The following is a 14,157-nucleotide window of genomic DNA, read 5'->3' on the forward strand; positions in this document are numbered from 1 at the left end:
AAGTATAGGAGTAGTGATATTAGACTCTCTGATAAGCCAAAGAAAAGTCATAAATTACCTAAGTATGTTTGTATAAGAAATACTTATTAAATAATGGTCTTTGCTATTTTGTATAATTATCCATTTATTCAAATGGTCTGTATTAGTTACATAAAATAAAGTTCTATTGTATTATTAATCATATCAAAAACAAAACCAGCCATATCTGCATGATTATGTCACTAGATAAAAAAATATTTTGACAAAATATTGCATTAATTTATGATAGAAACCCTACAAAATATAGATAGGCATAAAGGAATCCTTTGAAAAATAATGGAAATATATGTGTATAAATATCAAAAGTGAACATCATTTATATTCTATAAACACTAAAAGTTTTTCCAATAAACATAAGAGTATAGCAATCATTACTCCTCTTTCCATTATTTGACATTGCCTAGAAATGCTAGTATTAGCAATAATGTAAAAGAAATTTAGGCTAACTGGGGCAAAATTGTTTTCTAGGATGACTGGACCAGCTTATAGCTTCACCTATATATTAAGGAGTCTGTCTTCTTGTAGTCTGTCTAGTATTGACTATTTCTGCCTTTTGCCATCTTTTCTATTTTGCTGGGTATGAAGTAGAACTTCAGAGTTAATTACTGTTTAAGTGAGAGTCAGAGTATGACAATATCTAAAGACTAAAAAGTTTGGGGATGAGCATGAGAAATTAAGAACTCCTCAAAGAGGGTAATGTGGACTGTATCACGCAAGCTGGAGACTTAGTTCTACTTATGGCTCCGCCAATAACTCACTATGTGACACGGAGCCAGCCACTTCCCCTCTGGTATGTTGGTTTCTACTTCTATCAAATTAAGGGTAGTGGAGTGCAGAAATAAGCATGCTGGATTTGAAGCCAGGGGACCCAAGTTCAGATCCTAGTCCTATTACTTATCAACTATATCTCCTATTATAAGTCACTTCCTCCCCTGGGTCTTAGTTTCCCTATCTGTAAAATGATGACTTGTGGGTCTTTCCCTATTCTAAATTTATGATCATACTAGATCACTTCTGAGACCCCTTACAACTCCAATGCTATGTGATTCTAAGTCAATCTGTGTATAGATTTCTGTTAGGGTTACAACAAGCATTCTTTCCTCAACAAACTGGACTATTTTCATGTTCTTTTCTTTGCTTTGCTTTTCCTATAGTTTTTGATGGTTTCGATTAAAAATTCCTTTTGGAAAATCCTAACCTCTTCTCAAGAAAAAAGAAAACATACCTACCAAATCCACTGACTAAATTTGGAATATTTTGGATGAGACATTTTTTTTTCAAGAAGACCTGAGTTTGAGTCTTTCCTTAGATACTTACTACTTATATGACCCTAGGAAAATCATTTAAATTCCCTGCATTTTAGTTTCCCCATTTGCAAAATGGAAATCAAAATAACACCTACCTCCCAGGTTGCTAGGATCAAATGAGATAGACTCTAAAGTACTTTATTAATATTTAATGCACTATATAAATGTTAGCTATTTATTATTATTTTAATTATTAATTGATGAGAATAATGACTAATTATGTGTGTCAGCATAAAAGGCAGAGTTGGTGTGAAAATCTTGAAGAGAAGAAACACTTTCATTTCCTGTTTCAAGAGAGTACATGCATGGTAATAGAATCTGAGTCACCGACTACAGAAGCTTGAGAAAAAGAGAGTCAGACTGAAGACAGAGAAAGATAGTTAGACTTTGGAATGTAGGCAAAGCTTGAGCCTCAACATGCCTCTGATTTCCAACTGGTCTCTCTAGAGACTTTGGAAAATATCCTTGGGTAAATTGTTGCTTCTTTCTTTTGATGATCTAAGAGCTCTTACTCCTATCTAAACACTGGAACTCATGTACTTTATGGCATATTCTAATTTGTATAAATTATCCGATTTCTGCTTGCTCTCTACTTATATAAATGAGTTTACTTGCTGTTCATTGTTTTTGATGATCTTTTGCATAACTAGCATTTCATGAGGAGTCAAAAACATGGATATGTTTGATTGGTTGGTCTCTTACTTTAAGAGGAAGTGTCCAGATAAAAGCATCTTTTGGAACCTTAAAAATGCCTTGACCAGCATTCTTTGGGGGAGCAGATTGATATAATACTTGTCCAATATCCCCTCTTTCAGAGGAGAACAAAGTAGCCAGTTTTATAAGCCCTCCTTTTTCTCCCATCAAGAAAAGAATCATAGTCTCCTTTGGAGAGGGATAAGAAAGTTTCCAAAGATATTGCTCAATGCAGCCCATTCAGTTGCATGCCCATTCATTTAGAGATACCATAGAGATATAAATGAGACATACACATCTTATATGGACAGCACACATTGTACATATACATCTCAGTCAGCAAAAAATAAGAATCCAAGGCACACAGGCTATAACAGTGTTACTAGAACAAATCCAATAAAGGGAACCCTAATAGTAGATTAGTAAGAACTGAGGCTTGAGGGCCCCAACCCTGTTCTGCGTGGGATTTTTTTTCTCACAGGGATGACGCTTTATTTCTCCTCAAATTTCTAGAAAAAGCAAGCTTTACTTGGTGTCCCAATTTTCTCGCCAACAACCCCTTGTAACCAGGCTCCCATTTCACAACACTACTGAAAATGCTCTCTTTAAAGTCTCCCCAAGCCTCTTTCCTTAAAAAACAATTGAAATTGAATTGGTGCCTTCTATTTTTATATCAGTTGTTTCTATATACATCTTCCCCACCCCCAAATCCAGATAATTCATTTGTAAGGAAATGCCATTTTAAAATAGAAGCAATTTTTGAATTAAAATATAGAAAGTGCATAAAGATAATGAAGCTATTATTAATCTTTCAGAAAATTCCAGAATTAAACATACTAGAAACTCATCTTTAAAAAAGTCTGAATTTCTAAACATTGAATATGCAGTAAGATTCATAACAAAGTACACATTGTATACAAATTATACAAAAATATAATAGAAACAATACTATGAAGAATATGCTTCCATTTGATGCTGAAGGACTTGTACTCTGAAATGGACCAGTAATTCTTTACTCTTTCCTGTGACTATGGGATTGTTCTAATGTTTATGGTCAACTGAACTAGGAAGATTACTCATTGAGTAGGCAATATAATGGAGTGAGGGGAAAAGAAAACTCTTTCTCTTAAATCCATAACTTTGTGATTTTGGCAGCCTCTCCCTTTGACTTCAAATGAGGAGATGGGAGGAAAATTCTGACAAAAACTGTTAAACAAAACCAATATGTCCAGTGACCATGGTGTATGTAGCATCCTCTAATCATAGTCCTTTGGGTAAGGAGGGAAGCTGTATTTCTATATCTCTTCTCTGAGACTAATTGCTTCTTAGACAACCCAATACAGAATATTAGTGCTTGAAGGGATCTTACAGGGCATCTAAACAACTTCATTTTATAAATGAGGAAATTCAGCACCAGGAAAATGAAATGATTCATTTAGACAGCTCACTTAAAACAGGTAAAAAAAAAAAGGAACGGAATTCAATCTAAGCCTCCTCACTCAGATACAAATATGATATATTGGAAAGCATGCTGGCTTTGAAGTCAGAAGAACTAAATTTTGTGTATTCCCCCTACCAATCTATGTGATATTCAGCAAGGCACTTGAACAAGTCTCTGGGACTCAGGTTTCTCATTTGTAAAATCAGGGGGCTAGACTAAGTGCCCTTCTTTCTCTAAATATATAATTCTGTGCCTCAAAAATTCACTGCTATTTCAATCACGTCAATACTGTCAATGTCCTTTCCCCAGTTTTAATTTTCATTGATATTTGTCCAGCATATAAAACTGTTGATCTCATCCTTCTTAATATCCTCTTCTCCCTTGGCTACCATGACAATGCATTCTCCTAGTTTCCTACTTGTTCTCCAAGGGATACTACTGTATGCCCTCCTCTAGCTAATCTTCCTCTTCTTATGTACAAAACATAGGTATATCTCCAGAGTCTGGTCCTCACCCTGCTTCTGTTGTGTCTATATATTCTCTTCCATTGGTATATTTTCTATTTACCTTTGCTGCCCCCTTAGTCAGTTTTTTCCCCATTTGCCTCAAAATCTCTTTCCTGAGTCCCTGTCCTCACAGTCTCTGTCAGTTACCCCCCTTCTCCTGAGACAGATAAGTGCTATCTCTAAATATCAAATCTCTGCCAGAAAATATCCATTGCAAGATCCCTATCTCCCTTTATAGAAAGAATATCTCTTTTTCCTATTTGATAATTAACCAGTGCTACCCTCCTCCCACCATTAAAACAAGGTCTCTCCCCCTGCCCACTTTTTCAATACCTCATTTTGCCTCCTCACTCATTCTCCTATCGCCTCTTCTATTTCTGGGAGACAACAGGAATTATTTCCCCTTCATTGTTAGCCTCTGATTTTATTAGGGTACATCCCATACTCCTTGCTATTTTCTTCTTCCCTTTCATATTGTGCATGGGGTCTATATTTTAGTCATTGTAATCCTCACAATGTAATTACACCTGGTAGACTACCTGTATGACCTTGGACAACTCTCTTCATCTCTTCCCCCTTAGTTTCCTCATCTAGAAAATAAAGCAGTTAGGCTAGATAGTCTCATCTCTAAAATCTGTTATCCTGTGATCCCAGAGACTCAATAAAAATTGAAGGAGTGAATAGAATTCCCAAATATCCCAGAGTGTAATGCTTCCAGAAATGGAAAAGGGGTGTATAGTGGAGGCTAAGAGAAAAGGTTTCCCAGCCTAATATTCAAGAATGAGAATTCAGGCTAAGGAAGCAGAGAAAAGCTTTTCAAAATTCATTTATTTGAAGAAAAGGTGATGTGAAGACAAAAGGCATGAATAAAATCTATTTTTAAAAAATCACCTGTGCAATATTGAACTGAGTAAATTAAACAAACAAAATTAAGTTTTTTTTAAAAGAATTCATTTGAACTGAATTCACATATATAATGGATAATAACATTGCTTGCCTTCTCAATGGGTGGGGGAGAGAATTGGGGGAGAGGGAGAATTTAGAACTCCAATTTTTTAAAAAATTAATGAATTAAAGTATTAAAATAATGCATTCAAATGATTATAGTTCAACCCTCAATTCTTATAAAGAAGTATAGTTAAGCAAAGCAAACCAATGCATTGACCATATCTGGCAATACAACCTCATTCTATACCCATAGTTCACCCCTTCTCTGTAGAGGAGAAACAGCTTTTTGACTATCATTACTATGGTGTCAATTGGTTCAACATATGTCTTACAAGTCCAAGTTTCTTGAGTTTTTTTTTTAAATGAAATTTCATTTAAAATTTTAGTATTCATGGTTTCAGTTCTCTTGAATCATTTCCACTTTAAAAGCTTATTTTCACATTTAAACAGCTTGATGTAAGTTGAGTTGAAAACATTTCTTGAAGTCAGGTCAAGTTGGGTTCAAGTACAGCCTCTGACCCATACTAGGTAAGTCACTTAACCTTTCATTATTTCAGGAAATACCTTATAAAGCAAGTTAGTTGGAGACTAACTACTTATTTGTATTTTAGAGGTAATTCCCTCAAGAGAAGTTCCTATAACCATTAAATTGCAGGTCTAGAGTCACTTCTGCCCTCTTTCCCCTGCCATCTTCCCAAAATGCAATCAATTTTAAGGTTGAAACATTGAAGAAAAAAGTTCTAGAAGTTTAAAAAAATGTACCCACCCAGTGAAATATTTAATGGTGAGGAAGACAGTAGAGGCTGGATAATTCATTTGTAAAGGAATAACATTTTAAAACAGAAGCAACTTTTGAATTAAAAAAAGAAATAGAAAATCTTTAAAGATAATGAAATTTCAGCAAGTTGCAGAATTAAACCTACTAGAAACTCATCTTTAAAAAGTCAGGATTTTTAAACATTGAATATGCAGCACAAATTAAATCTTTCTAATCTAATATTCCATTCTAATCTGGATAATGAATTGAATGCATTTCCCCTGGATTGTATTAACAGTGAAGAGTACTTTACCACTGATTTCAAAGGTCTCCACAGAAGAAAACATCATTTGTTCTGCAGCTGTCAATCTGTTGGTGTAACAGTTGCCCTCTTCCTCCTTAAAAGTCTCTTGAGTTTCCATTGCTATTGCTTTATAGTAGGCATAAAGCTCTAGAGTTTGCAGAAATGCTCTCCCATGAGAGGAACCACAACATGAGTGACTATCCCTCCTGATTAATATTGTGGTGATTTGGGACATTGGTGAGGGGGTGGGGCACTTCCCCTTGGCTGTGATTTCTGGATTTATAGAATGCTTTCCAACCCAAACCAAATTAGCCATTTCTCATAAATGATCTGTCCACATGTGAAGGTCCTGGTTAGTGTAGCTGGTTAAAAGAGGTGACTGACAATATTGTGGGCACATCCTTACCTACCTGCTACCCTCACCAACATAAAGGAGGGAAACTATGACTCGCCTCCACTAGCTCATCAGAGATTGACCGTTAAGCTGAGTGGCCCATCTAGCTAACTTTCTGCTCCTTCTCCTTGGCCCACCCTTACCCCAGTCTTTAAGGCCGAGTCCATTTCTCACATCTTCCTTAAAGTCTTTTCTGAGCATGTCAGCTGACATTTACTATTCTCTCTTTTGATTGAATTCAATTCAACAAATATTTAGCAGTGTCTACTTTGTGCAAGGCAATAGGTTAGGCACGAATGATACAAAGATTAAAAAGCAAGAGTTTTTGTCCTCAAGGTTCTTCAAAATCCACCAAGTATTATGAGAGCACTTTAAGTCTTTGTGTTCCTTTTATTCTATGCATTTCATGTATGCTGGTCTGTTTCTCCAAATGTATTAAAGGATCCTTGAAGGCAAGACCATGGGTGCTGGCTAGAAAGGGATTTACATTCATCTCAAGCCTCTGCCTCTAGGTTATGAATTCTTCACCTTCTTTTGTATTATGGACCCCATGGCAGTTTGATAAAGCCCTTCTCAGAATAATGTTTTTCAAATAATTGAAGGAAATGTCAGATTTCAATTAGATTAAAAACTAAAGATATGTTTCCTCAGCCTCTACTGTCTTTACCCCTTAAAGATTTTACTTAGTAAAATTTTTAAATAATATAATTCATAATAACAATTCATAAGCTTCTAGAACATTTTTCCTCGATATTTTATCCTTAAAATAGGATAGTTGATTACATTGGGTTGAGGAATGGCAGGAGGAAAGCTGAGAGAACAGGTGAATCCTATTCCTGAGATTTCATGAGTATAAAGAACTTCCCTACTAAGAAAACTACTTTTGCTGCTACAAATAAGTTGCTACTCCATGGCTAATTGCCTTGAAGGTATTGTCTGGAAAACTGAAAGGTTAAACTTAGCCAGTATGAATTAGAGGTTGTACTTGAACTGGGGTTGCCCAGACTTCAAGGCACTATACACAGCCAGTACATTTCTGGAGCAGGACTAAACCCCCAGTTTGACTTCAAAGTCAACTCTTTTTTCACTTTTCAACATGCCATTTTTAATCCCCAGAAATTATCTAGATGGGCTATTCAGCTTAACAGTCAGTCTCTGATGGGGCAAGTTGGAAGAGAGTCATTAATAGTCCTCATCTTTTACATTGGTGAGGGTAGGAGGCAGGTGAGGATGTGCCCACAAAATTCTGACTTCCATTTCCCTACCTTTGTTTCAGTCAATATCTATGGAGCTGATCCCCTTTTGTTTCTCCCCCTACTGTCTTCCCAACTCACCTTAGCTCACAGAATAGACATTGGCTTTCCCCAGGAAACACTGCATCCCTCTCCATCCTTTTTAATATTGATAGCTCCTTTTCTCATATTGCCATTCCTGTTCTGGCCCAAAGACCTGAAGCAGGAGGAAGAGTAGGCATACTTTTAGTGCCTCACTCTCATTTCCAAACCATCTCTAAGCTCATTGGCTTCTCTTCTTTTGAGATTTGCCATTGCCATTGCCATTTTTATCACTCAGGCCAATTCTTGTCATTGCTTTAAAGCAAACCTAATTTCCTAAAGTGAGCAGAAATGTTCACCAATCAGAGGCAGTGAAACAGGAATGATTCTCCCTGTTTAACACTGCAGCTATCTGAAGCACACAGGACGCTTCCTTTTGGCTCTGATTTCTGAATTTGCTGACCTCCAGTACTTTCATTTCTCAACAAGTTCAATATCTAGCCCACAATTTCCTTCTCCCATAACCTCTTGCCCAAATTTCAGGTACTTCAAAATACACACTGGTGTTGCCTCCAAAACCTTGATCATTAATGTCCTGAATCTCTAAGACTTCTGTCTTCCCTCTACCTCAGCCACACTCAGGGATGATCACAGCCTTGATCTCACTATCACTCTGAACTGTTTGATCTTCATGATCTATAACTTTCAACTCTTCACCTTCTCATACAGGGACCCTTCTACATCCCTACTTTCTCTGTCATGGGTTCAATATATATAATGAATCAGCATTAAAACTTAATTGGGAATTTGGGGAGAGTTTTGTGGAAGCCACAAACAACCTGAGAAGGTGAGCCGAAGACACAGAAAAAAAGTCTAGAAATTCAGAAATGCATAAAATATAAGTTTAGTATTTTGTAATATCAATATACCATATATTTTGTACTAGATGAGCAGTGAAGAATTCTGTACTCGACTAAGACCAAAAGGTATGTATGCAACATTCTGGCAATGCTGTTCAGTGTCACACAGCTAGAGCTGAGAGACAAGAGGCAGAACCTGTGTCATTACAAAAAGGAGTGAGGTGAGATCCCAAGAAGGTAACTTTTAATAGCACAAGTATATACAATTTCTTTTTTAAAGCTAAAATAAATTAAAAAGCTAAAATTTACAAAAGAATGCAAAAGCCAAAAAAAACGTTAAATGGATTTTCCAGATGGTAGGGGTACCATGCCCCTAACCCTTTGTTGTGGAAGGATGTCTATATTTCTCTTTATGATTTTTGTCTTTTTCTAGCTTTTCTCTGAGGGTATCAAGTTGCCCTTCAAGTACTATGCTAACTAAAGCATAAAATTTAGGGGGGGTTGTTATAATGCCTGTACACCCCAGTGAAGGAACTAATATCCTGAAGCCTTTGGTCACCCAATAGTTATATCCTGCCTTGAGATAAGTGAAGTTTCCTTTCTCCTCCCCAGGCAGTTAGTTGTTACCATTACTAAAAATACAAAAATCCCAAACCACCAATAGGTGAAATACCACTTGATTAAGTAAGGTTTGAGGACCTCATTGAAGATTGATGTTAGCATACTTCTGCTTTACGTTCTTCTCTTTGGGATCTCAGCTCACTCCTTTTCTTTATGGTACAGGTTCTGCCTCTTGTCTCTTAGTTCTAGCTGTGTGACCCTGAACAGTACTGCCAGAATGTTGCATTCCTTTGGGTCTTGGCTTGGTTCAGAACTCTTCACTGCTCATCTGGTTGCAGGTACCTCCATCCGCTGCTGCCACCACCTCACAGTCATTATCATGGCCATAACCTAGAAGCTGTCTTCCTCATGATTGCTTCTCTTTCTCAGTTTGCTCTCTCCTTCTACTTTGTATGTGCTCCTTATACCCAAGGCATTGAAGGAAAGGACGGCTCTGCTCATTTTGTACTGATTCAGATCCTCTTCTGGCCAGTACAGCCAGAAAGAAAAGGACTGGCCTGACTCTTCACAATGGGAGAAGACAGCACCTCTGTACACTCTAAAGTTATCACTAGTTTAGGCTGCAATAATAGAAAAAGGATATCCACAATGAGAGATATTTGTACTCTATACCAGTGGTATCAAACTCAGATAGAAATGGGGGCCACTAAATAATATAGAAAGATCCCTGTGGGTGCATTTAACTTAGAAAACTACATATTAACATTTCACATGTTTTAATATATTTTAATTTTATTTTGTTAAATATGTTTCAATTAAATTTTAATCTGGCACTCAGGAGGTTTCATATTTGACACCTCTGCTTTAGACAAATTGGGCTAAATATGGAGTATGCTTATATTCAGTTAAGTTTAGAAGGGGCATGGGAAGAATAGAACATATCCAGATGATAGGAAACACAGTTATGGACTCAAGTCCATACCATATGAGGATCTGTAGAAGAAATGGAAAATTTTTCACCTGTAGATGAAAAGAATAATAGAATTATAGAATCTAGGAATTGGAATGGACCGCAGTGGTCATCTTCTCCAACCCACACATGAAAGGAAACTCCACTATAATATACCTGACAAGTGGTACCTCCAAGGAAGGGGAACCTACCACCTTTCAAGGCAAACCATTCCACTTTTAACAGCTATAATTGTTAGAAAGATTTTCTAGATATTAAACCAAAAAATTGCCTCTTGCAACTTCCATCCATTGTTCCTTGTTCTGTCAGAAGGGAATAACCCCTCCCCCAAAGTCTCATCTGTCCTTCATATGACAATCCTTCAAATACTTGAAGACCACTAACATGTTCCCCAAGTCTTTTTTCCCAGGCTCAACACACCCAATTTCTTCAACTGATCTCCATATGAAATGTATTCTAATTTCCTCATGAGTCTAGTTTTCCTGCTTTGGGCAATCTTCAGTGTTTCAATATCCTTTGTAAGCCATGGTATCCATAACTGAATGCACTACTCCAGATGAAATCTGATGAGGTCAGAGTAGAGTGTCTCTATCATCTTTCTACAACTGGAAGCTTTACCTCTTTCAAGATCAAATTAGTATTTTTAGTTACCACATCACAATGCAGATTCTTTTTTGAGTTTGTAATCCATTCAAAGCACCTGAGCTTTTTCAAAACAACTGCTAACTTTATCTCCGTTACTTTTAACCTCTGTCACCTGTGCCCTATGGCATTTCATTTTATTAGGTTCAGCCTAATGCTCTTTCCTGTCAAGATATTTTGGGGGGATTCTCATTCTATCATTAATTGTAAAATCAAAGGAGGTAGAAAGGGTTGTAAAAATCACAGAATCATGTTTTCTCAGTCTCTTATCCCATAAGCCTGTCCTTTTTTTTTTGTTGGTTGTGGATGACGATTGTCTTTGTGTGTTTTTGTGCACAAAGACACCTGTGCATGAAGATTTAAGTGGAAAAGTTGATGCACAGAGACAGTCCCACTCTCTCAGCGTTGGAAGCCTGGGTCCAGTGGCATGAAAAGTCATAACACCTGGAGACTTCCTCAGCTGCATTGGATGGCTGTGTTGTCTTTTGTGCTCCATCACGCCCTAAGCACTCCACAGTGCCTTGCTGCATCGCCATCTCAGCTGTTGAACCTTCTTATTGGTTTCTTCCATTCGGCCAAAGCAGTCTTCACATGCTGGGTGAGCAATAACGACCCGATGGCTGCCCTCACAAGGTTTAGCCACCCTGTCGATGCTGTTGCCCGGGGTGTGGCCGCTGCCACATGCTAGCAGCTACTGGGAGCCACAAGTGAGAGCTGGGTGTCAGGTGAGGGTCAGAGGTTGGAGAGCTGCCCTAGGAGGGCACAGCAAGCCCTCCATACCAGAGATACTCCTCCTCCCTGAGCACCCCATACACCCCCCTTTTTTTTAAAAAAAAAACCTTTACCTTCTGTCTTGGAGTCAATATTGTGTATTGGCTCCAAGGCAGAAGAGTGGTGCTAAAAGTGTCTAAACCACCAAGTCCACACATACCAGAGCCACTTATGAAGGGAGAAGTTGCTTCGGGTTTATTTACATTGGAAAGCACCTCTATGGGAACTGGAGAACTCCTCCTGGGGCAAATTCCCCTATAGGAAGGAAATTATTAGGAAGTTTTCACTTCTCTGGGAAGGGAATTTCCCTTGAACCCTAGTGGTGCTTAGGTTAAGTGATTGCTAACCAGCTAACCCAGATCTCCAGCTATAATTGATGTAAAAGGAATAAGCCACTAAAAGTAAGTCTGCTTTTGGTGACAATGTTTAAGGAAGATGGATTCTGGAGCAGCGGTTCTTAAAGTGTGGCCTGGAGATGCTTGGGGGTCCCTGAGACCTTTTCGGGGGTCTAAGACTTCAAAACTGTTTTCATATATTATTAAAATATTTAAATTGCTAATAGGGTAGACAAAAATGCTGTAATTTGTCATCAGTGAATTTTAATTATGCATTTTCCTTTTAATTGTGTATCCAGCAGTAGGGATGAGCTACACTGAACTCTCTACTGGTCTCCCTTGTGACCAAATACATGAATTTATAAAAGAACAAAACTACCAAGTCTGTTACAGACTTGTACTCAGAGAAAGTCTCTTCCTAGAGTCTGCTCAGGTTGCTATGGAACAACCTGCTTGAAAACAAACAACACACCCTGGAAGCTTGACTGGACTCAAGTAGCATTGGAATTTTTTTCTCCCTCTGTTCCCCTGTATTAGTGGGAAAGATTTAGTCCTTCCTCTTGAGGCTGGAAGATAGGTTTCATTATATTAAGGGTATTTTCCAGGGTCAAGGACATCAAAACCAAATTGTAATAAAGAGATAAGGTGGATGTGGTCAGGGAGGTGACAAGCATAAAGGAAAAACAGGAAGCAGGGTCAGAGACCCAGGAGGTCAGAGTCAAAAGTGACAGAGAAAGCCTCAAGGAACAGGCTTACAGTCTGAAATAGGGTATGGCTAGAGATAGAGTGGACACTAAAAAAACTTAATCAAACCCCAGTTTTATAGAGATGTTTTTATAACTTTGTTCTTGGTGAAGTTTTTTGCTTTGTTTTGTCCAGAGAGATTGTGAGTGTCTTAAAATCGAGATTCATTCCCAAGCACTCAGATTTTAAATCTATTGTTTCAGACAAGAGAGGGCCTGAGTGACTTTAAAAGTCTGGCTGCATGGGAAGGGGGAAAGGGCATTTGCTCACCTACCTTTTTCTTTTTTTTTTAAACCCTTACCTTCCATCTTGGAATCAATACTGTGTATTGGCTCCAAGGCAGAAGAGTGGTAAGGGCTAGGCAATGGGGGTCAAGTGACTTGCCCAGGGTCACACAGCTAGGAAGTGGCTGAGGCCGGATTTGAACCCGGGACTTCCCATCTCTAGGTGTAACTCTCAATCCACTGAGCTACCCAGCTGCCCCCTCACCTACCTTTTTCAAAGATTAACTCCTATCAACCTGATCTGCCTGTTTCCTGGCAGATATTTTGATACTCTATTAAGAAATAGCTGCAAAATTTAAGCAGTTGATTCAGTCTGGTGACCTTTAATCATCTCCTTTTCTGGAAGAAATGATCTATTCTTGGAATAAAGTGTAGAGAATTGTAAATATGCATGTGGTGCTATTTTACTTTTGCCCATGTAGGATATGTATTTCCACTTGAGTTTGTCTAGAGGTAGCCCTCAGAGAGGCAAAGAAAGACATCTCTAGCACCTCTTCCCTTCAAGTTTCTCCAAAGGAGACTGATTCCTGAAGAAGGGGAAATAGGAGTTTGGAGCCAGATGGTTTGGTCACTCTACTTTCCTTAGAGAGAGAAGAGAATACCAGGCTAGAATCATAACTATCTTCTCCCTTAAATAGTATTAGTGTTTTGAAGATCAAATGAGATAATATTTGTCAAAGCACTTAATAATTTCTGATACATAGAAACTATTTAGATTCTTATTCCTTTCCTTTCCCTTATCTCCCATTAGTCTAGGGGTTGTAAATTTAAAGTTCAAACTAAACTCCTGATCCCTATTCCTTAATGGGAAAAAAAAGGTCCCAAGTTCTATATGCCAGGTTTTCCCACCACATGCCAATTTCACAATGGACATTATCTATCTATCTATCTATCTATCTATCTATCTATCTATCTATCTATCTATCTATCTATCCACCCACCTATCTATCTATCCATCTATCCATCTATCTATCTATCTATCTATCTATCTATCTATCTATCTATCTATCTATCTATCTATCTATCTATCTAATCTGTTTATCCATCTATCATCTATTTGTCTTCCTTCCTTCCTTCCCTCCCTCCTTCCTTCCTTCCTTCCTTCCTTCCTTCCTTCCTTCCTTCCTTCCTTCCTTCCTTCCTTCCTTCCTTCCTTCCTTCCTTCCTTCCTTCCCTCCCTCCCTCCTTCCTTCCTTCCTTCCTTCCTTCCTTCCTTCCTTCCTTCCTTCCTTCCTTCCTTCCTTCCTTCCTTCCTTCCTTCCTTCCTTCCTTCCTTCCTTCCTTCCTTCCTTCCTTCCTTCCTTCCTCTCTTTCTCTTTCTGTCTCT

The 14,157-nt window shown here is 37.9% G+C and overlaps 1 protein-coding gene across 1 annotated transcript in view; it reads right to left on the reverse strand.

The window, feature by feature from the left end:
- The window catches only part of MARCO (macrophage receptor with collagenous structure), a 66,127-nt gene extending 59,950 nt beyond the window's left edge, over positions 1–6,177 (reverse strand). Inside the window, exon 1 of the mRNA XM_007494065.3 lies at positions 6,005–6,177. Coding sequence (XP_007494127.2) covers positions 6,005–6,113 — 109 coding nt within the window. The 5' untranslated portion in view covers positions 6,114–6,177. The remainder of the gene's footprint in view (positions 1–6,004) is intronic.
- Positions 6,178–14,157: the final 7,980 nt, after the last annotated feature.

Source organism: Monodelphis domestica, chromosome 4, assembly GCF_027887165.1.
Source record: "Monodelphis domestica isolate mMonDom1 chromosome 4, mMonDom1.pri, whole genome shotgun sequence".
Taxonomy (NCBI): domain Eukaryota; kingdom Metazoa; phylum Chordata; class Mammalia; order Didelphimorphia; family Didelphidae; genus Monodelphis; species Monodelphis domestica.